The sequence below is a fragment of the Pelmatolapia mariae genome, linkage group LG14 (genome assembly GCF_036321145.2).
Source record: "Pelmatolapia mariae isolate MD_Pm_ZW linkage group LG14, Pm_UMD_F_2, whole genome shotgun sequence".
NCBI lineage: Eukaryota > Metazoa > Chordata > Actinopteri > Cichliformes > Cichlidae > Pelmatolapia > Pelmatolapia mariae.
The window spans coordinates 14,736,746-14,764,397 of record NC_086239.1 but is presented as its reverse complement, the minus strand read 5'-3'; the positions used below and the strand labels follow the sequence as shown (position 1 = coordinate 14,764,397).

At 41.1% G+C, this 27,652-nt stretch overlaps 2 protein-coding genes across 3 annotated transcripts in view; one reads left to right on the top strand and one right to left on the bottom strand.

The window, feature by feature from the left end:
* kcnab1a (potassium voltage-gated channel subfamily A regulatory beta subunit 1a) overlaps positions 1–18,262 on the top strand; it is a 113,038-nt gene extending 94,776 nt beyond the window's left edge. For both annotated transcript variants that reach the window (XM_063492828.1, XM_063492829.1), the window contains exons 4-14: positions 3,854–3,933; positions 4,484–4,528; positions 6,056–6,100; positions 7,321–7,364; positions 7,544–7,630; positions 11,716–11,801; positions 13,018–13,138; positions 13,373–13,467; positions 13,971–14,091; positions 14,496–14,584; positions 14,789–18,262. In XM_063492828.1, coding sequence (XP_063348898.1) covers positions 3,854–3,933; positions 4,484–4,528; positions 6,056–6,100; positions 7,321–7,364; positions 7,544–7,630; positions 11,716–11,801; positions 13,018–13,138; positions 13,373–13,467; positions 13,971–14,091; positions 14,496–14,584; positions 14,789–14,878 — 903 coding nt within the window. In that variant the 3' untranslated portion in view covers positions 14,879–18,262. The remainder of the gene's footprint in view (positions 1–3,853; positions 3,934–4,483; positions 4,529–6,055; positions 6,101–7,320; positions 7,365–7,543; positions 7,631–11,715; positions 11,802–13,017; positions 13,139–13,372; positions 13,468–13,970; positions 14,092–14,495; positions 14,585–14,788) is intronic.
* Positions 18,263–18,405: 143 nt separating this feature from the next.
* Positions 18,406–21,546, bottom strand: ssr3 (signal sequence receptor, gamma). Its single transcript, XM_063493231.1, has 5 exons — positions 21,326–21,546; positions 20,846–20,972; positions 20,365–20,463; positions 19,256–19,387; positions 18,406–18,671 (listed from the first exon to the last, which is right to left on the bottom strand). Exons 1-5 carry the CDS (start codon positions 21,456–21,458, stop codon positions 18,605–18,607), a joined length of 558 nt encoding a protein of 185 aa, XP_063349301.1. The 5' UTR covers positions 21,459–21,546; the 3' UTR covers positions 18,406–18,604.
* Positions 21,547–27,652: the final 6,106 nt, after the last annotated feature.

Sequence of the window (27,652 nt, the reverse complement as noted above, 5' to 3'; positions counted from 1 at the left end):
AAATGTTTGTTAGTTTGCCTTTTTAATTATTATCGTATGAAGGGGATATGTCAGATGCAAAACTTGGGAAACTCAATAGAGGTTTTACAATAGCAATTACAATAAAATTACAATAAAAATGCAGAACGTCTTGAAAGCAGTAGACTAAGAGTGTTGTAAACATTCAGAGTCTCATTAAACACGCCTGTCAAAGCCTCATTTGAGAAGTTGTAATACTATTTTACCAACCTAACAAATTCCAAAACTAAGGATATTATTTCTTCTTTAATGTATATTATTTTAGTTACTTTTTCAACTTCAAAAAAAAAATAATTTCAGGGGTTGTTTTTTTTTTTTCAAAACTGTTAACTAAAATAAATTAAAAACTAACTACAACATTTTTTTCACATTTAGTTTAGTTCTAGTTTTTATGGAAGCCCGTTTCCGCCACTAAAAAAAAAAAAAAAACTATACGTAACTCGAAATTTCGAGTTACTAACTCGAAATTTTGAGAAAATAAGTCGAAATTTCGAGAAAGATAACTCGAAATTTCGAGTTAAGTATCGTTTTTTTTTTTTTTTAGTGGCGGAAACAGGCTTCCATAAGTTTTACTGATTTTAAAAGAAGGGAAATTTAATTACTTGTATTGCAGTGATAGGATAGGTTCTTCTTACAAGATTCCCCAAATCCAGGTATCAGAATTGGTACTGAGAGAAATGAGTTAGATTGATGGATCTGTAACAAACAACAACAACAAAAAAAGAAATAACTTGTCATTCATACTTTAATTGTTACACACTCAGAACCCGTTTATATCTTTGGATAAGTGAGAGAAAAGATTACAGGATTTGATTTCCTCTCTGCTGGCATAAAGGCCAAAGATGACTCGCCCAGGTGGTTCTGAATGCACAAGTGTTTGCCACTGCAACACTAGAATAAAGAGTCAGCAGCTGCACTTTTCTTCTGATTCGTTGTAGTTTTAGCAGCTAAAACTACTCAGTATTATGTTGACAGGAGATGAAGAATGCCTCTCTCTTTTTTCTCCTTAAGCCTTTTCCTGCTATAGAGGAACACCACTTGGATTCATAGCTGGACAGGCCATCGGGCATACCGGGCATTTGCCCGGTGGGCCGATGGGGTTTTTTCGTTTTTATGGGCAGATGATTTTTTTTTTTTTTTGTAACGATATAAACAATGAAAGCTGGTGGATTGGCCAGATGCTGGCCGATGTGTAAAAATAACTCAGTTGTTTGGTGGTGGCTATGGCGGAGCTTCCACAGAGGCCAGCAGGTGGATGAGGGAAAGGGGAGGCAGGAGGAGCAGAGACCCGAGGTGGCCACCGGTCCGAGTGTCAGGTGAACTGAACTTCAGGTAAGAAGTTATGACCTGCAGTCTATCTGGGTCAGATATAAACCAAGTTTAGGTGTAGGTTCAGGTTTCATTAGGTTAGGTTTAGGTATTTTCGTTGTGCTGACTTTTTACCGTCAGTTACAATAACTCGTACTGCGTACTAGCTAGCATGACGGAGTTACTATACAGCTGGGTGGGTGCTATGATGTTACTGACAGTGAACTTTACTAACTAACCTTATGAATAAAATAGAGTTGCCAACCATCCCGTAAAAAACGGAATCGTCCCGTATTCAGAGAAAATATTACGCGTTTCGTATTGAGCTGAAAAGGAACACAGTTTGTCCCGTACTTCAGCTAGAATGGAAGAAGACACAAAGCTGGAGTTATTCTGTGTCTTTACGCTGTCAGCTGCCTCTTCTTCTCTCATTCTCTCTCCCTCCCTCTCCTGTTGCTACTTCAATCATGAAACTAGGAAAGTGTTGCCAGGGGGCCAGGTAGGGTATTAACAGGGAAAGGGGGGGCACAAAGAAATACTTTTCTTTCTTATTCTCATTGAAAAAGTCTAGCTTTTATTTAATAATTATCTGAATCTTACAACCCAAGTTTTTAGTATGACGTAAAATGTATAGAAATCATACATATACCAACAAGTGCACATAACTGTCACAACAGCGTCTGTTTTCATTCAAAGGCTTTAAGGCTTTTCCTATAATACCTGGTGGGCCGGTCTCTAGTCAAAATGCCCGGGCCGATTTTTTGTCCCAGTCCAGCCCTGCTTGGATTCCTGCTTTGCTTCTACAAGTAAAAATGCCATTTTAAGACTTTCCACAGCTGGCAATTTCTCCATTGAGAACAGGTGCTGCTGTTTCAACAGGTGATGCTACATTATCTCACCAAGAATCTCTTCTGGGGCTCGCGGTTAATTTTAAAAATTGATTTTAAAGTATAAATGACTGTTTTCAGCTTTGCCTCTGAGCAAAAAGCCCATGTGGGAGCTGCTCTGTGACTGCAACATCTTAAATCAGTTTACAAACACACTTTTTATTGACTTTTATTTTGCTTCCTTTTGGTCCTTTCCCATTTTTTATGACTTTTGTTTCTTTTTGTGTGTGTTGTCGTTCGTTTTATTGCTGTTCTATATTACATTGTGTTACACAGGGGATGTGCCTTCAGCATGTTCATCAAAGGAATGTTAGTTACTAATAGATACTAATAAAATCAAATTTACTATCACTGTAACGTTATCACACAGAGGAATTAGTAGGAATAGGAATGCTAGGAAAGCTATCCCGCTTCATGCTAGTTGCAAAGTGATGGTTGAGGAAGGCTGAAAACGATTCTCAGAGGAGACGTTATCTCATTCTTCTAGAAGCAACGCCTCCACTGTCTGCCATCACACACACGCACACACAAAACCCCACACATACTGTACATGCATTTGCACAAACTCACGCACTTCATGCAGACACGTGAACACAAACACAACACAGCACACCCTTGTGTCACTACAGAACTCCACAGGGAAATGACGGTAAATTCTCTTAAAGTCCTCCATGTAATAAAAGTCACCTCAGGGAAATTGGATCTCAGTTAGATGATTTATGGTCACCATGTCTACAAATTAAAAAAAAAAGCCACACACAAACACACACACACACTGGCACAAAGCATGAATTAACTAAAGAGAAAAGAGCTGATACAGCCGTACATCATGGAGTCGAATGATTTTTCACAGCTAATTACACTGTGGCCCTACTTGCTCAATAAAATCTGAATATGAACAAACTTCCAGGGTAGCTACACACGAGTACAGTTCTGCTTGATCAAAATGGAAACGTTCACAGTCGTTCTGAACCACCAGGTGAAGCATGAATATAAAGGTGAGCATCACTGAGGTGGTTGTGACGTTCACTGTCACATGAGGTTCACGTAAATCTGATAACACCAAGCTTACTGACCAGCCAAGAGACAGTCTGGCTTCTGAAGGTATTTGACTGCTGTTTCTGCTCCTCTGGAAGCTCTCTGTCCCTCACTTCAGCTCAGCTTTTCTTTTATTAATATCATACTAGCCATTTTTTATGCTCTCTAAACCAGATTATGTGTTATTAAGTCGCTTTCGAGATGGCGTGGTCTTTTATATTGAAATACGCCATTGCCTGTAACGTGCTGCATAAAACCCATTTGCAGTTAAATAATACTCCAAGGAAGCCCTCTGGCTGTAATTCCTCAGCAGTGATTCCTAGATGAAATGCGAAGCTGCACGGGCTGATGATGTGTGTCATGTTTTCCTACGTTGAAAGAGATTTGGGTAAATCTTGGACACTGTATCCGTGGAAACACATGAATATTTAAAAGGAAGATATTGATATGCAGGAATAATGCGGCTCCCTCACGGCCGATTCATCAGTAGGCGCCTGAAAGAGGAAAAAATTTGTTTCTTTTTGGTAAAATAAAAACTGCAAGCTAACCTTTCTGTATCCTCTCTTTTTTTCATGTGTGTGCTCGATCTGACTGCTTGCCAGGTTGCAGAGCAGCTAATGACGATTGCCTACGAGAGTGGAGTCAACTTGTTTGACACAGCTGAGGTGTACGCGGGCGGCAGGTGGGTGATACACAGACCAGTGTTTTTGTGTAATCGGCTGCAGATGTCCGGTCTCGCTGTCGCCAAAGTGCTCTTACTATAATACTCTCTAAACTGTTAGAAACTATGTCACATTTAGTGTGATTATTCATGAGCTTAAAAGAAGTCCAGACATTATTCTTTCGAAATTGTAGGTTTCTGTTCAGAAATTGTAGCAATGTTTTGAAATTTCTTGCATGTGTCTGTTCTTTGCTTTTCTCAACCACTGTTACCGTCTCATTTGTGAGGTCTTTTTATTTGTGACCTCACAGATGAAAGTGTATGTCAGAGACCTCGTAATGCAACAGCAAGCACTGCAGTTCCGATAAAAAGACTTCTACTTGCAGGAAGTATTATAATAAGTTTTTGAAGACCCTTTTATTACGCCGTCCAACTGCCTGGTTCATAAACAACCGGTTTGCATGCGGGCCTCTTTTGTTCCTCACTGTACTGTGGGCCGATACTGTGGAAGGAATGTTTATAATTTCAAAGTGCGATTTAATAACAACGCTTCGTTTATATTGCCTTGCAGGGCCGAAATCATTCTAGGAAACATCATCAAGAAGAAATGCTGGAGGTAATGGTGACATTAAAACGTATGATTGCTCCAATACTTCTGCCTGAGAGAGAAACATGGAGAAGGATGATCTGTGTGTGCGTGTGTGTGTGCGCGCGCGCGTGTGTGTGTGTGTGTGTGTGTGTGTGTGTGTGTTGCAGATGAAAGATGCATGACACTGTGTTTTGGGTTTTTTTTTTTTTTTCCAGTGAGGAATTGTGCTTTGTCTCAAAGGAAAAAAAGGAAAAAAGAACTTTTATTAGTATTAATTCCTGCCTTATCATCATAGTTTTGTTTTTCTTTTATTAAATGAAGTTAAATGTCTAGTTCATGGACAATACAGACACAATACAGCAGCGTGAAATAGCTTCCACATGAAAGTCTGCCTGCAGGCATTTTTTCCACAAATTTAAATATTCTTTTTATGGAGTTATTTAAACATGCTCATTTTTTTATTATTGATCAGCTCTGTAGGAGACGAGGAGAAGAGGAGTTACAGTAACATCAAAGGAAGCTCAAATATTGCACATTTATACGTCTGAGTGCAAAAGAAGCTGCACAAAAAGTCGCATTTTCAGATCATAGTGATGGGATACTGTGGGATCACCGCCTGATGTATTCGATATGAAGCCATAACCTTAACCTAAATTGTCTTAGAACAACAGGATGTGAAAAGTGATGGAGTCTCCATGCAACAATAACGCTTGCCACTCTATTAAATGAAGCTATGGAAACATGTATTTGCTAATCATTAGGTGGATTAGGCAGATCAGTGTCATGCACTGAGCTGCCTACACCAGTCTGTGAGTGCTATCATGACAAATGGAAAGAACAAGCGCTCTACTTTACACTTCTTGGTCATATGTTGAGAATTTAGTGCCGGTAATGTGACGCACAACAGCGCTGAATAATAATAAAGAGCTGCAGGGCATTTATTGATTTGTCCCATGTGACTAAAGTCTGCAAACACTCTCACAGCTCCTGCATTTAATTTGCAACTCTAATGCGGTGAAACCAGAAATCGTGTTTGCTTTTGCTGCCATGTGAGATGCTGTAGAGTTTAATGATTTCACACAGCGCCAGATGTGAAATGACAAGGATGTCATCAAAACTCTTAAGCAAGACGGGTGTAGCATTTTCCCACCTGTTGCGTGGATAACTCATTAGTCCGACAGTGTGACTAAACATTGAGGAACAACAAGACTGTGCTTTTGAATAAACAACTTAGCAAGGAGGGATGAATTAAAAATGGGGAAATAGCTGTAACAGACATGGTAGTGAGGAAAGCTGCAATGTAATTAGTCTTTTTTATAATACAGTCTTATATATATATATAATACAGAGAAAACCCCAACAATCAGATGACCCCTATGAACAAGCACTGGTCACAGTGGGAAGGAAAAACTCCCTTTTAACAGGAAGAAACCTCTGGCAGCAAGACAGAACAAAAGACACAGACTTTGCATGTGTATTTGCACTTTGTCACGTTATTACAATACAGCACATTGCACTAAATTTGCCTTATCCCGCTTTCTCTTTGCTTTCTAGGAGATCCAGCTTGGTCATTACAACTAAACTGTACTGGGGAGGAAAGTAAGTAAGAAACCCTGCAAACTCTTCACTTCCATGATATGAACTGTAATATTTTTTTAGCTTGTGTTGCTCACAAATTCTCAGTAATGTATTATCTGTTTGCAAAAACACCCTTACATTGCACTTCTTTCATGTGAAACATTTGCAAAGCTCTTTTTAAATCCTGCATTGTTTACACGAAGGTTGGTATCCGTCTTCTTCTTCTTCCTTTTCCTGTGTTACAACAAAAATAAAATACAAATAAAATAAAAATATGTCCTTGTGCATCTGCGCTCGCAATACAAGCAAAACAGGGACCATCTGACAGAAAGATAGTAGTATTTGAAGATACCTCGAGGATCTTGGGGTAAATTTGCAAACGTGAAACGATTTTTTTCTGGGTCACAGAAATAAAATATTCACAAAAATCATTCAAAAAAAAAAAACCCACCTAAGCACCTAACTTTGTTCAGATAAATAAAAATAAAGCATGTATTTTAGTTAAGTCACTCAAAATCATACAAAAGACAATATTTTCTCCTTTTGTCTCTGCTACATTTATCATTTTATATCCTTAATGTCTTTCAAAGCATTCAAACTTTTGCCTCTCTGCACCAAAGAAAGTTTCCTCGTGTTTTCGTGTGTCCATTTATCTTTGTTAACAACCTGAATGGCAACATGTCACGTAAAGTAACAACCAATGGGAGAACCAATTCTTCTGCTGAGACTGCAGAGAGAGAGAGGAGAGGGGATAAAGAAATCTACTTTATAGCACACACATCCAAAACACACACACACACACAGAAAAGAAAGAGAAAGTCTGTCAAGCTCCAAGCCAGAGGCTGCCCAACTGGGTCTTGTGATAAGGAAGAGGTTATTCTCTAGTTTTCAAGCATTTCCTCCAAACGCAGAGTCTGTGCTACGTCTCTCTCCTGCAGAGTCTGGATGCATAATGATGCTGAACAGCTGAGCGTGCGCTGACCTATTTACTTTAAACAGCCTGAAATGTACATTTGGAGCTCGTGTTTTTTGGTCGCCCAGCGGGGTTCAAGAGTAACTTAAATTGACTTTAAGTCTGCAAAGTAAAACCAGTTTGAATTCCCACAATTTCTGGAACTTTTTGAAAAAAATCTCATTCAGTTTTTTAACATAAAAAAGAAGTGAAGCTGTTTTTTTGTTGTTGTTGTTTAATTAAGTGCAGTTTATGATTGATGTGATATGTATGTGTTTTATTCGATCAGAGCAGAGACAGAGAGAGGGCTGTCAAGGAAACACATTATTGAAGGTGAGACATGCAAATTTAACATCTCCAAAAATGACAAACGTTTTTTCTTAAAGAGTGAAATTGTTTAAAATGAGATCACAGTAACATGTTATAAGGTAAAAGTCTTTCAGTTCATTAACCTTTGAGTGTCCTTTGCCTCCGCGCGCGCGCGCGCGTGTGTGTGTGTGTGTGTGTGTCAGGTCTGAAAGGCTCTCTACAAAGGATGCAGCTGGAGTATGTGGACGTAGTTTTTGCCAATCGCCCAGATAGCAATACTCCCATGGAGGGTGAGTCAGTGTATCAATATTTCCAACAACATCCAGCTATGAAACTAATCGAATCAGCTGGCTCTGGTTCACAGTGTCTGACTTTCAGCAAATGGAACTTTTGGTGTTATTGTGATAGTTTGTAAGATTCATGAAATAGTTGCGTTGTTGCTCCACAGAATCATGTATTTCCACTTGCAGAAAAATGTGTTGGGTTACCAGTATCATGGCTGAGAACTGTATATAAAAATAATCAAGTATTTGTAAGTAATTATGTCTTTTCAAACATAATTGTGATTTTTGACTGTAGAGAAGCTGTCGGTGAAATCCAGTGTGCAGAAAGCTATTTTCTGTTTGCAAGACAAATTCAAGAAAACCTCAGAATATCTTGTCTAATCTGAAACACAGTGCATTCATTTATCGTGAGTGTTTGTACAGTGTCTTTGACAAAGAACATATTTACCTAGTGGTGTTAGAGCTACTTATTATTTCTATTTTATTGAACTAGACATGTAAGACTAGTTTTACTCTTGGAAAATCTGTTCTTTAGTATAGCTAAAGTGAGGCAGGCAGTTCTGCATAATTCATGATCAAGAAGTTTCTTATTAACATGCATATTAGTAGTCCAGTGGGTCCTCGTTAATCATTATAAATTGATTGGGTACTATTGCTTACTGAGGTAGAGCCTCTTAACAGTGTGGTTTCTTTCAGTAGTTTTTTAATTAGTGCTTCTAAGCAGTCAGTAGAGCTGCTTTGTTTTATTTGAACTGTGCTCTGGTTAATATTACATTTTAATATTCCAGTACAAATCTGTGTGACACTGATGTGAATGACAGAGTCCATTTAACAGCATTAAAGCAAAATGCTCTTGCTATTATAAATTTATATTGCTGAAGCTTTAAACATTGCATAAGTGAGCTTGTAATAGCAATAGTGTAGTGGTTTACACTAGTCAGGTCCTGCTGGAGACACAAATCCCCTTTGGGGTTGGATCAGGAGGGACGTCCAGCTCAAAAACTGCAAAATCAAACATGCAGAGCTACCCGGTGTGGTAACCTGTTATGAAAGGGGAGCGGTCAAAAGTAGCTTTTAATAATAGCAAACAGCTACTGTATATACCAGGGAAAGGTAATGGTAAAGTAAGGGCATCTTTCACACAAAATGAACACTCCCTATGCATGTATTGTAACTCAAGCTGCCCTGTTGAATATCTCAGTGAATGTTAATAATTGGCTATAAATGCATTTGTGTAGAAGTAAGTGTAAAGATGAATTTGAAAATAAAAAAATACATGGCACACTTGAAAAAACAAAGTATTTTATTCAGGTAATTATCAAATATATATTGAATTAATCTGATTTAATTTCTGTGCTGCGGTGTCTGCCTCTCTCCTCTGCTAACTGTTTTACTGTGTATGTTTCTTCGCTGTGCTCGGCTTCTTCTTTTAGAACACACACACACACACACACACACACACACACACACACACACACACACACACACACACACACACACACACACACACACACACACACACACAGTGAATCAGAGAGCAGGTTGTAGCTGGATGTTTTTTGTCGGTTCTTTTGTGCTTAAGCTTGTCTTTTCCTTTATCTTGTAGCTGTTTAGGATCTGCTCCTGTACACACTTATTTTCTTTTGCCTGGTGCCCTCACTGTTCTCTACTTATTTAATTCCTTCAGCTTTTAGATGTTTTTCATGCTTGTTGATGCATGCTTTCTTGTTTTTCATGCTTCCCCAGACTTGTTTTGCTCTCTGTTTTGCTATGCCGCCCGGAAATAGATGCAGGTTGCATTTAAATGTGAGCGCAGCATGATGCTACGTAAATACAGAGCAAGGACGACAGGAGGGAAGGGCGAAGAGAGGAAGACAACAATAACAAAAAACGAAAGGAAAGAAAGCGAATTGTTTTCTTGTCTTAATCCTGTGTTATTTCCCCTGGCAGCATACTATTGAGTAAGACGTCTGTGCTTCAGGTTAATTATTACTCGGTGCAGGGAAAAACAAAAACCTTCATTACAAGTCTTCTTGGTTTGTCTTGATTATATACTTTTGGTGCATGTTGACTTCTACTAACGCGCCATCTTTTCTAACCTCGTTTTTTCTTTTCTCTCTGGGAGTTCTTAAACTTCTCGCCCCGCATAATCGGTTATCTTGCCAAGTATCGGTTGTGCAGAATGAAAAACAAGAGTCCTGCCACAGTGAACGATTGCACTATAATTGGAGTGAGCACAGGGTGATGATGAATAACCTTAATGACAGTCCTAATCTCAGTTTTTGTTGGCCCCGACTGCCGTTGGCTCTCACAGTCAGCAGCGTTGGAGCTAATTGCACCATTAAAAATGCAGTAGCTTGAATGTGATCAGAAGGGCTTTAGTATGTGAGCTTGTTAGTTTGTCCCCGGAGTCGTCAGGGAGGGGTGATGAGCCGTCAGCAGGTAAGAAAGACTTGAGGAGGCGGGCGGCCTTGTGAGGGTTTAATATATTTATTTATTTATTTTCGATTAGGTCATGACAGAAACTGGAACGACATGAAGAAGAAGCTTCTTTCAAGGCTGCTGTTTCTCTCAAATGTTGCCTTTTTATTTTCTTAGTCTTTTAGTTTTTGACTGGTTTTAGTTTTCAATCTTTTATTCATCATCTTTTCTGGCATTGTCTTTTCATGTAGCTCGGCTAAAAATATTTTGCCAAGCTCTAGATGTTTGACATCAATCTTCTGATAATGTTCTGACTATGTTATCGTCATATTCTGTTGAGAAAAGGTTAAAAAAAATCTTATTTTTGAGATTTCTTTTGGTTTACTTTCTAAAGTCTTTATATGTTTGACATGTCCCTGTCCATCTGCTGTGTTATTCTGGTTTTACTGCACTGTATGTGCCTGAATCTTAGGGGTCACCAGTTTCCATCTCTTCCTGTCCTCTGCTTCTTCCTCATTTACACCACCCACCTGCGAGCCACGGCCACATCATAGTTTTCTTTGGCTTTACTTTTATCCGCTTGTTCTGCAGCTCTGTGTTAGTCCTTGTTTTAATATTTACCAAACCTCTCCTCTGCATAAGTCCAAGCCAGCACAATCTCACCTCTCTACTTTTCCCCTGAACTCTCTGATCTAAGTTGTGTCTCTGTGATATATTGAGTCCTAATAATCCTGTCCATCTTTCCATCTGCCTCCAGCTCCACCTCCTCTCTTTCCATCTGCAACATTATCTCCAACCTATATGCAGCGAGGGCTTAATGTAACTGAACAATGATTTTTGTAATGTAAACCACCACAGTGGGTTTAAACCAGTGCAGACTTTAAGCTTTAAATCAGCTGATTTGACAAAAGTATCCCAATTAACTTTTTCAGAATTACAGCCATTTTTATACATTGTCCTTCATTTTCAGAGGCTCAAAAGTAATTGGACATGGCCAGATGTGGCCCGTTCTGTTCTTATTTCATGACAAATCAGGTAGAGTAAAGATCTGGAGATGTTTGCAAGTGTTGGTAGCTGTTCACCTTGATATCACTTGCTACTCTCCAATTCTACAATCGCAAGAGGCCTTCATGAGGATGCAATCACTTAAAAGAAGGCCAGTTTAGACTTTGCCAGCAAACATCTAAAAGAGTCTGAACAGCTCTGGAAATAACAAAAATATTTGGGCAGATGAAACCAAGATGAACTTTTTCCAGAAGGGTGGGAAGAAAAAGTTAATAAACTGAAGAAAACCACATCATCTGTCAAACATGGTAGAGGAAATGTTATAACTAGGGCATGTGTGACTTACATGCCCTAATAACCGGGTGATTATTTATTTATTTATTTAGTATTTACTGATGATATGACTGCTGATAGAAGCAGCAGGATGAATTATGAAGTGCAGTCTTGAATTGTTTTATTTAAAATCCACTAGCAGTGCAATAAAGTGGCAAAATTACAAAATAGTGTCTTTGTACTCTTGCACTCTTCTCTCACTACAAATCACAAGCATCTATAAATATTACTGATGATGTTTCTCAGCCAGCAACACCGAAATGCAAACGCATGCAAGTTGTTCACTGTCACTCCAGCTGACTGATACGTGTAATAACTGCATTTATCTACAGAGATTGTTCGAGCCATGACCTATGTGATAAACCAAGGCATGGCCATGTACTGGGGGACGTCTCGGTGGACGGCCATGGAGATCATGGTAAGCAGCAAACAGCTTTGAGTATAAGAAATGAAGAAGAATGAAAATGTCCAAATAAATGTTTCCTTTACACATTTGGTAACCGACTACAGATTGTATATAAATGGTGGATATAGTATCAGGGCGTGAACAGTCAAGCCAATGCAGATGTGCCTTTCCAGTGACCAGCATATTCACAGTATTGAAAATGAATGAGTAATTACAGAGCTGATAATTGGAGGGAAGTAGGGGGGAGAAAGTAGTGACTGTAAAAGACTGAGAGTGAAAAGAGGCTTTTTCAGTAAGTGGCACAGGCACAGCGGCTTCTTCTGGCTTTTGTTTTGTTTTCCTGTCAGAGATAATCCACTTCCTGTTTCAACCACTGGTGCATTAATGAATATATACATGAGGCAGAGAGTTATGAAGTGAACACATGCCTGAAGTGACACTCAAGGACGTAGCATCCATCCCCTCTTATCTCTCTTGGTCTCTTTATCACCCTCCTCCTCCCTCTAAGCACACTGCAATGTGTTGACATTCTCCCTCTCTGGCTGTGAAAAAGAAGCAGATATCTTTATAAAGAACAACAGGCCCAAATGAACACTGTGTAATTTAGATAGCATCGCTAATGAAGGTGGCTTTGATTCTCAGCAGTACAGCACGCACACGCAGTTACACGCATGGACGCGCACACAGGCTGGAGGCACATGTCATGGGTTGCAGCGCAGAAGGGCAACTGGTAATTTGTAAGTTGAGTGATGGCAGTGATATTATCCGTGCATCACACAGAATACACTCCCACTTCGACTGTGCTCTCATCCTGACATGTTTTGCACAGCAGGAAACCCACTAAATTAAAGGGTATTTAAAGAAGCAACAATGGCACTGTTTTTCTCTGAGTAGGTGTGTGTGTGTGTGTGTGACTCCTCTGGCATTTGCCTTTAAAGAATCCGTGGAGAAAATAGATAAGGAAATTTGAACATGGTGCCTCCGAGTTGTGATATGAAATATTGATTCGCTGACTTACTGAGAGGCATGCATTTGAATTTGTGCCACGCTCCCACAAGCTGATTAACAACCCTCCCTCTCTCATTTCTTCCCCGAGTTTATCCCAAACCTGCGTGCTTACGTACCAAGTAGCTATATAGCTATAAAATAACAATCTTTTGAACAATATATAAAAGTAAATCCACATGAAACATCGTGATGAGCATCTTTTCTCTGTCTTTATCTCTAGGAGGCTTACTCTGTGGCGAGACAGTTTAATCTGATCCCGCCAGTGTGCGAGCAGGCTGAGTATCATCTTTTCCAGAGGGAGAAAGTAGAAGTGCAACTGCCCGAACTTTACCATAAGATAGGCAAGTGTTTTCTGCGTGTTTGACAACAGCTTGATCAGTCACATGCATCCTTGTGTCACTTCCCTATCCACTCCATCCAACAACCTTTCTGACCAAGTTGCTGTCCTTCTCTGTTGCTCATTTCCACTGCGCTTTAATCACCCTCTCACATTTTCACTTTTTCTGACGCTCTTCTCACACATTACATCTCACTAAAACTCCTCTTCAACTCTCCTGCTGTGTCCATGGTTACAGGAGTCGGTGCGATGACGTGGTCACCGCTGGCATGCGGCATCATCACAGGAAAATATGAAAATGGCATTCCTGAGTCATCCAGGGCCTCCATGAAGGTAAGCGTGAGGGTTCGTCAAAACAAAGCGACAGTGAGAATCAGATTCAATGCAGTGATTCATGACTTGCGCACTTCAGGTGGTGTCGATATCTAAGACGTGAGAGATGAGATCTGGGGAGGGTTTATGGAGGTTTGATTTGGACACGCTGAAACTTAAGGACGTGCATGTGTAATGTTTTTGGTTTAGATGTAACCAGACAAAGTTGTTTCCACTTGCATCTTCACACTAAAGTTAAATATAGTCATGCTTTATTTTTCCAAGCTCATGTTTTGCATCTTTGAGTGCATCTGTGTCCCTGACTTGAGTTGAACAAACAGATCAATACAAGTTGACTTTAATTAATTAAATAAATGATGAAATTAAGGCATGTCTGTAGCACTGTGACTACACCTCTGTGTGTCAATAAATTAAATTATACATCAGCTCTGGAGTCTCCAGGCTCTCAGGCTACACCCTGCGTCTCTTCACTCATTCAGTCTGTGTCTTCTCTGCGCTGTCAGTCCTATCAGTGGTTGAAGGAGAAAATAACAAGTGAGGATGGAAGGAAGCAACAAGCCAAGCTGAAGGAGCTCAACCACATCGCAGAGAAGCTGGGATGTACCCTGCCTCAGCTGGCTGTGGGTAAGACTTCCCTGTCTTTTAGCAAATACAGCAGAAGCAGCTTAAAGCAAAGCTTTTAAACCATAAATGCACAGACCTGTCAGACAGGAGCTGGTTTATGTAAGACGGGCACATTTTTCATCACCTTCGTTGGGTATTTGTTGTCTTTCGTGTTTGATATTTCCTCCAGCTTCCAGTCGACACACCAACGCAAAACTTTTCTGATGCACTTGTGCTTGCACTGCATCCCTGTGGATGTTCAAATAGCTGGGTGTGTTGTGCACTCCCCATGTAATAAATAGATGTCCAGGTTATGTGCAAGAGTGCTGGAACTTCTGGTTTGTTTAAAGACAATAATCAGAAAGTAATAATAAGACGTGTGCCGCTGAATAGTCACTGACTGAGTATCTTCTGCTTTTCTGCAGCTTGGTGTCTAAGAAATGAAGGGGTGAGCTCGGTCCTTCTGGGAACATCCAATCCTGAGCAGCTCACTGAAAACCTCGGGGCCATACAGGTCAGAACAAGCAGACACACATTGCTGTTACCTGTGTTTCTTCACCTGCATCATCTGCTGTCTTCCACTTATATTGATTTCTAGATCAAAAAAGTTGTCCCAAGTCTGTACCTATAATGACTTCAGACTTTCTTCACATTATTCTGCATGTCTTCCTTCCTTCCCTCCTCTCAGGCTTACTCAGCACATCTCTTTCTTTCTTAGGTCCTTCCCAAGATGACCTCCCATGTGGTGTCAGAGATCGACCACATCCTAGGCAACAGACCGTACAGTAAGAAGGACTACCGCTCTTAGACCAGGCAGGTGGACTTCCAAGAGGTCAGCTGTACCTACCTACCTAACCATACTGCTACCTTGGACCCTCCATTCAGTGTTCATGTCCATGGTTCTCTCCTCGGGCCCCACTCAGCTCCAGCCCGCCTCAGCCTGGAACAGACAGCCTTGCTAAATCCAGCGTTGCATACTGTACCTTTGTCTGTTTGAGCCTTGTCCTGATCAGATCAGCTCTACCAGGCTCATCTCAGGTGCCCAGCTCAGCTACGTCATGCTTGAGAAACTCAGCTTTTTGCAGCCTGAAACATAAAACATGATCCACTTCAGTAGTTCTAAACTTTGTGCTCCTCCCAAATCAAAGTGTTGCCACGTGCAGGTAGAACTATGCAGATCTTAAAGTAGAACGTGTAAAAGTTTAGATTCAGGCTTATATTTGAGATCCCACCACATCCCAGTTCAGCTCCATCCAGGGATAGATATACAACTGACCTGATATTTGGATTAAAATTGTATGAAACTACAACTGCAGCGCCTCATTTTTAAAATATATCCAACTTTACACTCACATCCAGTTAGCAGACAAACCAAAAGAAGCAAAGCGGGCGTATTTAAAGTGCCTTCCCGAAGGGCACCTTGATAGTAGCTGCTAAATGAGACGCCTGTGTTACTTATTTATTGGGCTCAGGCCTTCAGGTCTTGAGCCCACCCATTGAAAGCCAAGACCTCCACTCACAAGTAACATAATTTGAGCACAAAATTCATATTGGGCCCATATTTTATTTATGAGTACCACTGTACCACGGCTGAATACATGAATGCAAGAAATCAGAGGTATCTCAGGAAAGTGGACAGTTGTATTGTGAACCCCACCCACCCCCACCCCACTCAGTGCTTTCATTAAATCGCTATGCAGAGCAACGAACAGAATTACCATAAGAGTGTAAAACTCCAACCTCCTGTGTTGGAGGTAAGCAGCAACCAGGTGACTTGCGCATAATACAGAGTTTTATTAACATGAATGAAGCCTCAACAGACCCGATCCCTATTAGCCTGAATTAGCTTTCAAATACCTACCAAGTATATTCTGTCCCGTATTTAGAATAGTTAAGTATTCAGTGGATTATAAAGGCTGCAAATCGTGAGCGTATTTACCACCAGATGCATGTTTCCCTGCTATAGTGTGCCTCTTTCTTCTTTTCAACAAAGCACATAATTAAAGACTAGAAGAGGGTTTGATCAAAAAATCCTGCAAGCTTGTCCCCCCAGCCCCCCAGGTGTGACAGAGTACTGCGGGACTTTGAGTACTCGTACATATTGGACTCTGTTTGAGGAGAGAGTGAAGCATGTCGCCCCCGTGTGTTCTCTCTGAGGAACTGCTGAAGAATCCCACAGAAGAGAAATAAAGCGGACTGCTTTTCTGCCTGTGAACTGAACCTGCATCGCTAGATCGCTCCAGCAAACCTTGAGGATTTTGGACTTAAGCTTACGGTGAATCTATGAAATAAAAGATAAACTCGCCCCTGGTCTTGTCATGTTTAGAACGACTGCTTGTTTAAATGGCACAATGGGGCACAGACTCAAGGTATTTGGGATGTGGCAAAGATTACAGTATTTATTCTAGAGTAGTTAATATATATAAACTTTATTTTGACATTTTGAAATACTGCTTTTGTTTGAAGATGCTAAATGTACATAAGATGTTAAGAAATACTGTGTAACATAAGGAGAAACCCATCGAGGAGCCTCTCGTGCAGACGAGGACTTCACCGCAGTGTATGGCTCACACATAGCAGACGTGTAAATAGAGTCACTTTCCTGCTCCTCTGCAGTATCGCTGCATCAGTTGCAACGTTTAGGCCGCTCTCCAGCCCGTCCTGCTCCTTCCATCCTGACAAAAATGTACTTTTGTCTCCTCAAAGACAAAGAAAGTCAGAACTATTTATAAGGATTAAGATTTAAATTTGTATTTCTCTTTTGGATTCTGCGTCAATAAGAGAATCGTTCTAAAAATGAGCTTCTCTAATGAGACGTGACAAATGTGATTAAAGGTTTCTTAAAGGACTTGAACACTGATCGACCCTTCGGATTTCATGGCTGTCACCTTGACGCATTATTTTTGTTCTCTTTCATGTGGAAAACAAGCCATCTCTTAGATCAGCAGAAATGTTGGCCAGGTTCCGACTGAGTCACTGTCTTGTCCTTGGTGTGCATCTGTTGACTTGCACCACAAATACCACCTATATATGTATCAATCAAGGGAAATCTCATTAGATTACAAGCGCCTACAGTTATCCAGAGCACGCTGTTACCTGTTTTTGGATGAAACACTAAAATCTGTTTGGCTCACAGCTTATTTAAGAAGTCTGGCCTTGGAGGAAAACTAGAGTTGGATCCAAAATGCCTTGAAATCAAGAAAAAACATCATATTTTGCTTATTTCTTATTCTCTATGTGGACACAGCACCATCTTTTCCTACGCAGAATCTATATTTGCTTTATTCACTTATTTGTAGCTTTTGGTGGCAAACACGTGCCACTGAGACACAAAGGTAAACGTTTAAGTTTGCGTGCAAGTCAACAGCTTTCCCATCAGTTTGAGTCTGTTGGACTGTGGCCACCTGGCAGAGTGCCTTGAATTCCTTCGACAGGAATAAATTCAGGGATGTCTTTCACTACAAGTTGGTAAATGGCGTTTGGCTTCTGGCCTACAAGATATGTAAGATTTTAAAACAAATGTATGCAGATGATATTATTTGATTGCCTGTCTCCTGTGTCACTTTAATAGAAAGTTGTAAGCATCAAGCACACAAGGACAGTGTAGCTACAAAAAAGGAAAATGCTGTCTTTAAATTGTTATTATTCTCTATTGAATGATGCGCTTACTGAGCTCCATCGTGCTCCTTAATTTCCCAGGAGCTGATTCTTTAAACTGGTAGCTTCTCCGTAAATGGGACTCGCTTTCAGAGGAATGCAAAACCTACATATTATCAGCTCCACAAACTTCGGGAACAAGCAGTGCAACAGTCCTACAGATATTAGGAAAAGTAATGCAAGATGGGCATTAACCTTCTTGTTGTCTGAGAGAACAGTGACTTGTCTTCGTGGTCTCCTCAATTTCTTACAGACTTAGAAACAACTCTAAAATGCAACAAGCAAGTCATCTGTGGCTTGTTGAAATCCTGTAATGTGCCACATCAACTGTTACCCAAGGTTTCTGGTTTTGGTTTGAGTCCTACCTGATAATCATATCTGAAAACTCAGAGGTCACTGATTCTACGTGTTGTTGGGTGGATGAAAAACACTTGAGAGACATTGAGTTTGGTTCTTGTTGTGTCATTGTATTGTTTCCCCTCCTGATCAGTGGTTTCTCTGTAAATACTCCATATGAAAGTGTGATTAGAAATAAAAGCATTGCCAATGGAAATGGTGTCTAAGCCAATCAATGGACTGTATAATTCAAACAGATTAATAATCACGCGAAATCCTGTTGTTTTCTTAAATTAGCTGTAGAAAAGCAGACTGAACAACACACAAATCAAATGACACAGATGACAAGTAAACAGACTTGCTTTATTTGTTACAAAAACAACAGAAGACAGATCTGTAGAAACACCTCTGGAGATAATTTGATCACGAATTTCATGAAGATGAAATGTCATATTCCGCTTGTAAACCCCGTTCCTAACATGAGTGTACACTTCTTTAGCCCATTTCCTACCCTCCAACCCAATCCCCACCCTTTCTTCCTTTACTTGGAGCCGGTGGAAAGCAAAGCAATGAGTCCTGAAGAGGCACTGATGGACAGAATGTAGTTGCTGGGAAAAGGTGGGTTAAGGTAAAAACTGGTAAGAAAAGTTTGCAGATATGAAGCATACAGTGTTACTTTGGACAGGGAGTTTTCTTTAGTTTTAGTCATAATTTAAACATCAAATTTCTTTTAGTTAACTAAATATTGTAAGATTATCGTAGACTAAAATATAAAGTATAAAAATGTTAGTTTGTAAAGTTGGGCGGGTAGACGGTGTGGACACTCAAAGTTGTAAATGTGGTAACTTAATGTAGGATTTTCAATGTTTAATGTTTCAACCTCTGACCTTATTGCACGAGGAGATTACTTCTGATGGGATCAATTCCAAACTCGTCCTGCCTTTCTACACAACGTGATCAATTCTCAAATCAAATCATTTTATTTGTTGAAAAAAGTGTCAGCACACTTCATCATAGGTTTTGCTCGTTGTGCATTAGTTTTAATAGTTATCGTCATTTACGATCACTATGGCAAAACTAACACTGGTAGCATAAGCCTGAAATAAATGTGCTACAACAAAACGTCTCATACATTTCCAACTTAAATATATTTATGAACTACATACCACCACATACAGACGTGAAAGGATACACGGTGGGGTTGAAGTTCTTGAGCAGGAAGAAAGAGGCGATGATGACGAGAACCAGGAAGAGTGTGTTGTTGTAGAAGATGGAGAAGGTGGTGGCCTCGTAGTCAGCGACCTCGTTCTTCTTCCACAGAATTCTGGACAGGAGATAAAAACCAAATGTCGTCCTTGTTATCTACATGTACCAGGCTAACGCAGACTTTGTTAGAGACAGTGTGTGAACAGAAACAAGGTGGCTGATGTCAAACATGGACTTATACTCAATTTGTGCTCACTGGATTGGTCCATTTAAATGCAAACAGCGACAATGCCACAGCTCCATCAGCATTTATACCAGCGCTGAGGGTGTGAGTACGCCCTGCTGTATTCTCCTGAAGTGTCGCCATTCAGACAAGACCTTTTGCCAGAAAGAGTCTTCTTTTCAAAATGTTGGAACATCTCCCTTTATATAATCTCTGACTCTCTGATCTTCAGTACTGATTTATCATCATACTTTTGACTTTTGATGTACGGTGACGTTCACAAGGGCGAGACCAGTGAAGATAAATGGGTCATTAATGCGACCAGAAGAGACTGGACCTGAGTTTAGCACCTAACGCTGGCAGAAGAGGGTGTTGTTGTGGTATGTTGACATGAGATTATAGTGTAACTATTATGAATATAATACAGACTAAAATACTGTAAACCTGTAAGCTCACATATTAGTGATCTGTCCCACTCTCACCACAAAAGCTGACTGCTGCTTTCATACATTTATTACAGTTATAAAGACTTTCTGCCTGTGTAATTCATTTGCCAGAAAAAATAAAAGTTAAAGATAAAGTTGGTAAAGTTTATAATTTATAATTTCACTTTTAAGATTACTGACACAAACCAGAAATACTCACATCAGTCTGCAGCTTTCCCAGAGACAAAAAAAGGTGTCGCACCACTGAATGAGGTATGTAAAACTATCAGTACAGGCTCAGAGTCAGATTTCTATATAACCTACTTCCACTTGGTTTGAAACACCACCTAAATTGGTGGCCCCTCCACACAGATAAGCAAACGCAAGTGTGTACAGAGCGTGTAGTTGCTGAATTTGAATTGGGCTCACGTGTGCACTACGTTTTACCTCTCGTCTTTCTCCTTGCGGGACATCTTGCGGTTGTCAGCCTCAGACAACTTCCTGGTTACCTCCTTTGAAACAGCATCCTCACGTTTCTGTGCGACCCTGGAGCGTGATGAGTGGAAGATCACAAGCATTAAGACTTTAATCAAATTCAAAACACAACAGCAACTCCCAGTAGATTCAGTTTCTAATAAGAAGTAACAAAATACTTTCTGAACTCAGTCTGTCGATTCTTAATCTGTTTCAAAGTTTCCCCAATGAATAACATCACATCTGTCAATCAAGTTGATCGAATTAAAAAAGCTCTAACTCTGCAGAGACAGTTTGATTCCCTATTTGTGTTCAAACTACTGATGATTATATGTTTGTGTTCTTGTCCCCGTGTAACTGAAGTTAAAAGGTATGAATAAAGTATAATATGAGGCCCATTTAACCAAACATATTAGCAGCATATTAGCACGTGTGGTGGATTTGCCCTTCTTACTTGTGTTTGAGCACAAACTTGACGTTCTTGTAGGCAAAAGCAACCAAGTAGGTGCTGACCAGAGTCATCACAGCATACAGAACTGCAGACTGGACCAGGTCCATATGCCAGATCCTCCAAAACAGCCCTAAAGAGGGGGAAACAAGCACAAAAAGCTGATCAAACTAATTATCTGGGACTGGAGTTTTTCAAGTAAAATCTCCCTAAGCTTTTTTGTGTTTTGATTCATTTGTTACTGCACTTCTCAGCGCACTCCGTGTCACAGCGTTATTACGAGGTCACGTTAGCATTCCTGATCAATATTATTAACTGTCCTATGTGCTATATCTCTGAACATTACGTGAGCTTAAATATGTAAAGTAGCGGCTCTGAAAAGCTCGTTTTTATGAACAGTTTCTCATTTTTCCTCCTCCACTCACTCAGTGTTAGCTAAATTAGCGGTTAGCAGCAGCTAGCTTCCTCAGTCTATGCTGTACTCACAGATGGGGATGGCAGAAACGATGAGTGCATTTCCATAAAACAGAGCTGTGGACTTTGCCGACAAGTTTCTGCTGAAGTCCTGAAGGAGAAGATCTTCTTCTGACTGCTGCTTGTTGCTGCTTTTGGGAGCCATGAATGCTCACTGAACGGCCTGCCTGCTGCTCAGCTCCGGGTAGAAGAAGACTGACACGTCGGTGAATGGAGAAGAAGAGGAAAAGAGAGACGCGTCAGCACTCAGTCTTCTTCTTCTTCTTTGTTTGGATGACGACGGAGACACTGTGGCTTATTGCTGCCCTCCACAGGGCGATAAGGACACAGCACTTGTGCCGTTGCACAGTAGCCTACTTTAACGATATTTTTGTGCACCTTAATATAATGGGCATTTTGACATGAAGAATTAGGTAAACACGTCTGTTTCTGATCACATTAATGAGGGCTGTTTCATGTAGGACCACAAGCCTAACTAAATCTCCAAAAGTTGATTCTGTTCATCTGGACGTAGCGTTTTGTGGGAGAAACGTTCTTCAGTCTCAGCTGACTGCAGGTTTCCCCAAATCTTATAAACAGTACATTTGCATAATGACTGAAACCAGCCCGCTGAAGGAACATTGGGCTGGGAGGTCAGTTTCTTGATCAATAATTATGCAAATTCTCATGACCATTGATCAACAACCACTGACCAAAACCCACTGATCAAAGACCACTGATCAATGGTCATGAGTACCATTCACAGAGAGTTGGGGAATGGCTGCAATCACAGCATTGCAAGATGGCGAAAGATGTACCCTTAGGCCCCCTCCTCGATTCAGAGATGGTCTTTCCCTTTTCACGTAAATGGCCTCCTTGACTCCGCGCTCAAACCAGCGTTCCTCCCTGTCCAGGATGTGTACATCCTCATCATTGAAAGAGTGTCCACTGGCCTGTAGGTGTAAATAGACTGCAGAGTCCTGGCCTGACGAGGTAGCTCTTCTGTGTTGTGCCATCCGCTTCGCCAGAGGTTGTTTGGTTTCCCCGATGTATAAATCCTGGCAATCCTCCTGGCACTTAACAGCGTACACTATGTTACTCTGTTTGTGTCGGGGGACCCGATCCTTGGGGTGGACCAATTTTTGGCGCAGCGTGTTTTGGGGTTTAAAAGCCACAGAGACCCGGTGTTTAGAAAAAATGCGTCTCAACTGCTCCGATACTCCTGACACATATGGGATCACTACAGGTTTTCGCCTGGGCAGCGGTTAATTAATTATTAATTATTTAATTAATTAATTATCGCATTAATTAAAATTGGAATTAATTAATTAATTACATATTTATGACGTATTTAATTAATTAATTATTGACACATTTAATTAATTATTTCATGATGTACTTATTTATTACATTTTAGCAGTCTTGGCCCTAGGGGGGCCTAGACTGCGTCTGGACTTCTTTAAGTTTACGTGAAGACGTTAAAGAAGTCGAGAAGCTTCGCTATGATGACCTGGATGACTGAGAACCTTCACAGACGTGTGATAGACCCGCTGGGCTCGCAAGCGCTCGCTGCAAACAAAGCGTGGATCCCGGTGTCCGGTACACAACTATAATAGCCCCTGCCGACTGTCACCTTGCGGAGGTTAAACAGAGACTTCACTTACATATATCTATCGAGTCTTTATTTCCTGATGTTTGTATGTGCCATACTTGTTTCAGTCGCCAATTCTGAATTATAGCTAATGTCAAAAACATGTTTAAGGAGGAGATAAAGGAAAAAAAATCCAGTTGACATCTGATCTTTGTGCTTTTTGTTCAATAATCAGCGTGACCTGTGTATAAACGCATACACTTTATTAAAAGAGATCACGTCAGTGTTTCCGTCATGTAGTCAGCAGCGGTTTTTGATACGGGCGACACGGGCAGTTGCCCGGGGCGGCATCGTGGTGGGGGGCGGCATCACGGGCATCGGCAAAAGAAAAAAAAGTTGCTCGTACTCATGCTGCCCCTACGTCAGCCAGCGCATATTGGGAATGGCATAGGCACCGATCGGTTTTCTATCGCCCATTTGCTGGGAGTAAGGGCGCCCTCCGTTTGCGAGGTGCGCCTGCTGCTTGCGGCACAGGGAGGAGAGGGCGGGGCGGCGGGGGATTCTCTGGCTGGCTGGAGCAGCATCTAATAACCAACTCGCAAAATAAAACAAAATAAAAACAAAACAACAAACACGAAAACAGCAGACATTTTGACACAGACTTATAATTTGCACCGATGTTTTTTCGAAATTCTATCCGCGAAAAGTGAGCGCGAGAGCCCTCGGTGCTGAAGTCAAAGTAAACTTTATTGTCATCTCCGCTACATACAGTCCAGAGACGAGACGACGAGGCTCCAGTTACAGCAGTGCAAGTAAACAAACAATAAATATAAGAAGAGTAAGAAAATAAATATACACTTTAGGACCAGGGGTAAAGGGATAAATAACAATTTAAAATGTATAATTTACAGTTTGATGATTTAAAGTCTCACACACAACCCGTCGAAAAGGGAGGGGGGGGCGGCTGCTTCCAAATAGAGCACATTTCATTCATAATGATGTAAATCCAAGCCCATTATGTATTCATTATTTGAATCCTGGGTTGTGCGAAATCCCAGAAATTCACCCTAGACAAAGCGAGTCTGTGAACTAAGGTGTAGGTCTATTAGGTTATGTTGTGGCGATCCTCTATATGGGGGATTTGTGTTCATACTGGAGTGCAAAATTAAAACCAATGGAAGATGGACAAGAAAAGTTCAAAGCCATCAGGTGCTCAGTTTAGAAAAAAAATAGAAAAGAAGAGGAGGAGAAACGAGCAAAAGATACAGGTAAGCAGATGTGTCATTGGATAATGGCAGGGCATCCTGAAACAATCAGAATCAGAATACTTTATTAATCCCTAAGGAAATAATGTGGATTACAGTTGCTCCAAAAAGAAATGGTAAAAATAGTAACAGTAACAGACTAAACTCCAAACAATACATTATGTTACAGATTTTAACATCAATTAGTCAATGTCAATTGTTGACGCCAGAGGGAGTGTCCGCCCAGGGCGCCAAACAGGCTAGGACCGCCACTGCATGTAGTAACCATTAGGTTGCTTGTTAGACACTATGAAACACGTACACACCTTACGCTGTTCGACTAATATTTTTATTGTGAATATTGATCATGAGGGTTAACTGGAAGCTCACTTTGCTGCCTCAGAGCCCTGTACACCACGGAGTGAGGTCAGCATATCCAGGTTATCTTCAGTGCTCTAGCACACACTCTGCTCACCTGTCAGCTGTTTAACACTTGTTGCTTATTCAGGAAACACGCCCACGTTACCTGGTGATAGTCACAGTCTAACGTGGGCAGCTGCAGCTCGATATAACACAATGTCGGCGCATTGTTCTGCACAATTTAAGTAAATGTAGATTTTTTTCCCCTGAGCTCAGGGCTGCAGGAGCTTGTGTTTCCCTCAGAGTGACTGACCTGAAAGACGACAAACGGGACTTAAACGGAAAGCGATGGACACCTAGAAAACTACAGAGCACTTTATCAATGGCTGATAGCCAGTCGCCGGCAAACCTCCACTGAGTTTTAGCTCTCAGTGGTTAAACACTGGACTTAATTCACTCAGGTTCTGTCTGTCGGGTCATGTTTACTTCACTGTTTTATTTACCACTGAGCAAATCGGTTTGGCGCAGATTAAAGTTATGTTTCATAACTGCATAGTTTTACTGATAACTTGTTGTTTTGTTGTTGGTCTTCATGTTTCTTCTTTCATCCATTTCTTTACGCGTTTCAACATCCAGGACTGTGACTACTTTAAATCCTTCTCTCTCACTTCTCAGCTCCTCCCACCCTCAGTACTCCCTCTGGGTCTCCCCGCAGATGGCAGGGAGTCAACGTCACCGAGAGTTGCAGCCGGAGGGTGAAGGCTTGTCCACCTTGCCAGTCCGCCGCAGCAGTGGCAGTCCTAGCCTGTTTGGCGCCCTGGGCGAACACTCTCTCTGCCCCCCCCCCCCCCCCCCCCCACACACACACACACATACACATATATGAAGAGAGAGAGAGTATGCATAGTATTCAAACGGCTACTAAACAGACATCATAATTCGTCATACAATGAGAACAGGACAAAACAACAATTGACACTGACTAATTAATATTATATTATTGTATATATTGTTTGGAGTTTAGTCTGTTACTGTTACTATTTTTAATATTTCTTTTTGGAGCAACTGTAACCCACATTATTTCCTTAGGGATTAAGAAAGTATTCTGATTCTGATTGTTTCAGGATGACCTGCCATTATCCAATGACACATCTGCTTACCTGTATCTTTTGCTCGTTTCTCCTTGTAGGAGCCATAATTAAATGTATTGAATTTTAATGATCACTGGGTTTTCATTTGTTTGGTTGCTATGGTGATGTGTAACGGGAGTAACGTGGGTGCTAGCGGTGACATTAAGAGGGCGTTGTCAGTCTGTCTTTCACTGGTTTGATTTTGACAGAGAGCAGGGCTGGGTAGCCGTAGTTTTTGTTGACCGCAGCACAACGAGTTTCTCCTTGTTGCATTAGAGCCTGTGATGTTTTAAGAGTTTGAATCGCGAGCCGATCACATTGCTCTGTAAACTTTTCAAGCACTTTAATAAACAAGCAAGCAATTCCACCTCTCGCATTATTGCGTAAAGTAGACAGCACGTCAGGCAAATAGGCAGGCTCAATCCCCGGCCTCTAGCGACTGTGGAAGTCGCTACACTCCTCTTCTTTTCTCTTTTTTTAAAACTTTAAAAACTGGTTGTGTGTGAGACTTTAAATCAACAAAATATACATTTAAATTGTTATTGATCCCTTTAACCCTAGTCCTAAAGTGCATATTTATTTTTTTACTCTTAAATATTTATTGTTCGTTTACGTGCACTGCTGTAACTGGAGCCTCGTCGTCTCGTCTCTCTATATACTGGACTGTATGTAGCGGAGATGACAATAAAGTTTACTTTGACTTCAGCAGCGAGCAGGCACATCGAGGGCTCTCGCGCTCACTTTTCCCGTATAGAATTTTAAAAAAACATCGGTGCAAATTATAAGCCTGTATCAAAATGTCTGGTGTTTTCGTGTTTGTTGGTTTGTTTTTATTTTGCGAGTTGGTTATTAGATGCTGCTCCAGCCAGCCAGAGAATCCCCGCAGCCCCCTTCCTCTCCTCCCTTTGCTGCAAACGGAGGGCGCCCTTACTCCCAGCAAATGGGCGATAGAAAACCGATCGGTGCCTATGCCATTCCCAATATGCACTGCCATGATGTCGGGGCAGCATGAGTACGAGCAATTTTTTTTTTTGCCGATGCCCGTGATGCCGCCCTCCACCACGATGCCGCCCCGGGCAACCGCCCATGTCGCCTGTATCTAAAACCGCTACTGCGCCGCAGAGACATGGCGTCTCAGTCCTCAAACCGGATAGGCCACCTGCAGCAGGAGAAAGAGATGCTGAGGGAGGAGGTCAAAGCTCAGAATGTGATCAGCCGTTTGGTAATCATAAAACTTTATTGATCCCCGCTGCCACGGAAAATAGTCACAAACACACCGCCTACAGGAGCTGGTGTGGATCCTCCACAAAGCGCTGTAGAAGCGAACCTGCGCCGAGTTTTTGGCAGAGGAGGGCGAGCAGGAATGTCTGTAACTGCTGCGACACCGCGAGCGACAGGCGGCCCACTAAATGACCAGCCCAGATGATGGATGTGTCATGTGATTCAGTGGAAAACTGAGAATTATAGCCAAAAGAAAAAAGTGGAACGCTTGAGGAAGATCACAGAGCAAAGCGCTCATTGAGCGAGAGCGGTAGGCAGGTTGGCATTCTGCACGATTTAGTTAGGTCTCTTCAGAGGTGTGTGTGTGTGTGTGGGGGGGGGGGGGGTTTCAATATTTTCTATTTTTTTTAATTTTGTGCCTCTCGTTTGAACCGTCCTCCTGCCTGTGACCAAGATATGACCACTAAAATCAACTCACTGCAGATTTCTGAATCTGAGACAAATCTTAAGAAAACACTATTAAAAATGTCCCTTTAAGTCCAAATGCATTCTCAAAACGTTCATGTTTAATGAGCTATCAGCTGCTTGCGAAGTCTAAAACATACAATTTCACTCAGTTTTCTGCTGTTGCCGCAGGTTTAAATAGCATTTCGTTATCATTCAAGCAGCTTTTAGCTTCCCGTAGTCTGCTGCTCCTGTGCTGGCATCCTCACACCGTGAGTAGATGATTTTATTTTCCAAATATCTGAACTTTTACATTTTCACTTCATTCAAAGCCACCCAGGACTGCATTGGGACCTCTGGTGGGCCTAAT

What these genes read in the sequence shown, in the direction of transcription:
- ssr3 (XM_063493231.1), bottom strand. Translation starts at nt 21,458, where the DNA reads ATGGCTCCCAAAAGCAGCAACAAGCAGCAGTCAGAAGAAGATCTTCTC. An exon ending in CGTTTCTGCCATCCCCATCT is followed by an intron (nt 20,973 to 21,325) that starts GTGAGTACAGCA and finishes CCCCCTCTTTAG; the next exon opens with GGCTGTTTTGGAGGATCTGG. An exon ending in AAGTTTGTGCTCAAACACAA is followed by an intron (nt 20,464 to 20,845) that starts GTAAGAAGGGCA and finishes ATCACGCTCCAG; the next exon opens with GGTCGCACAGAAACGTGAGG.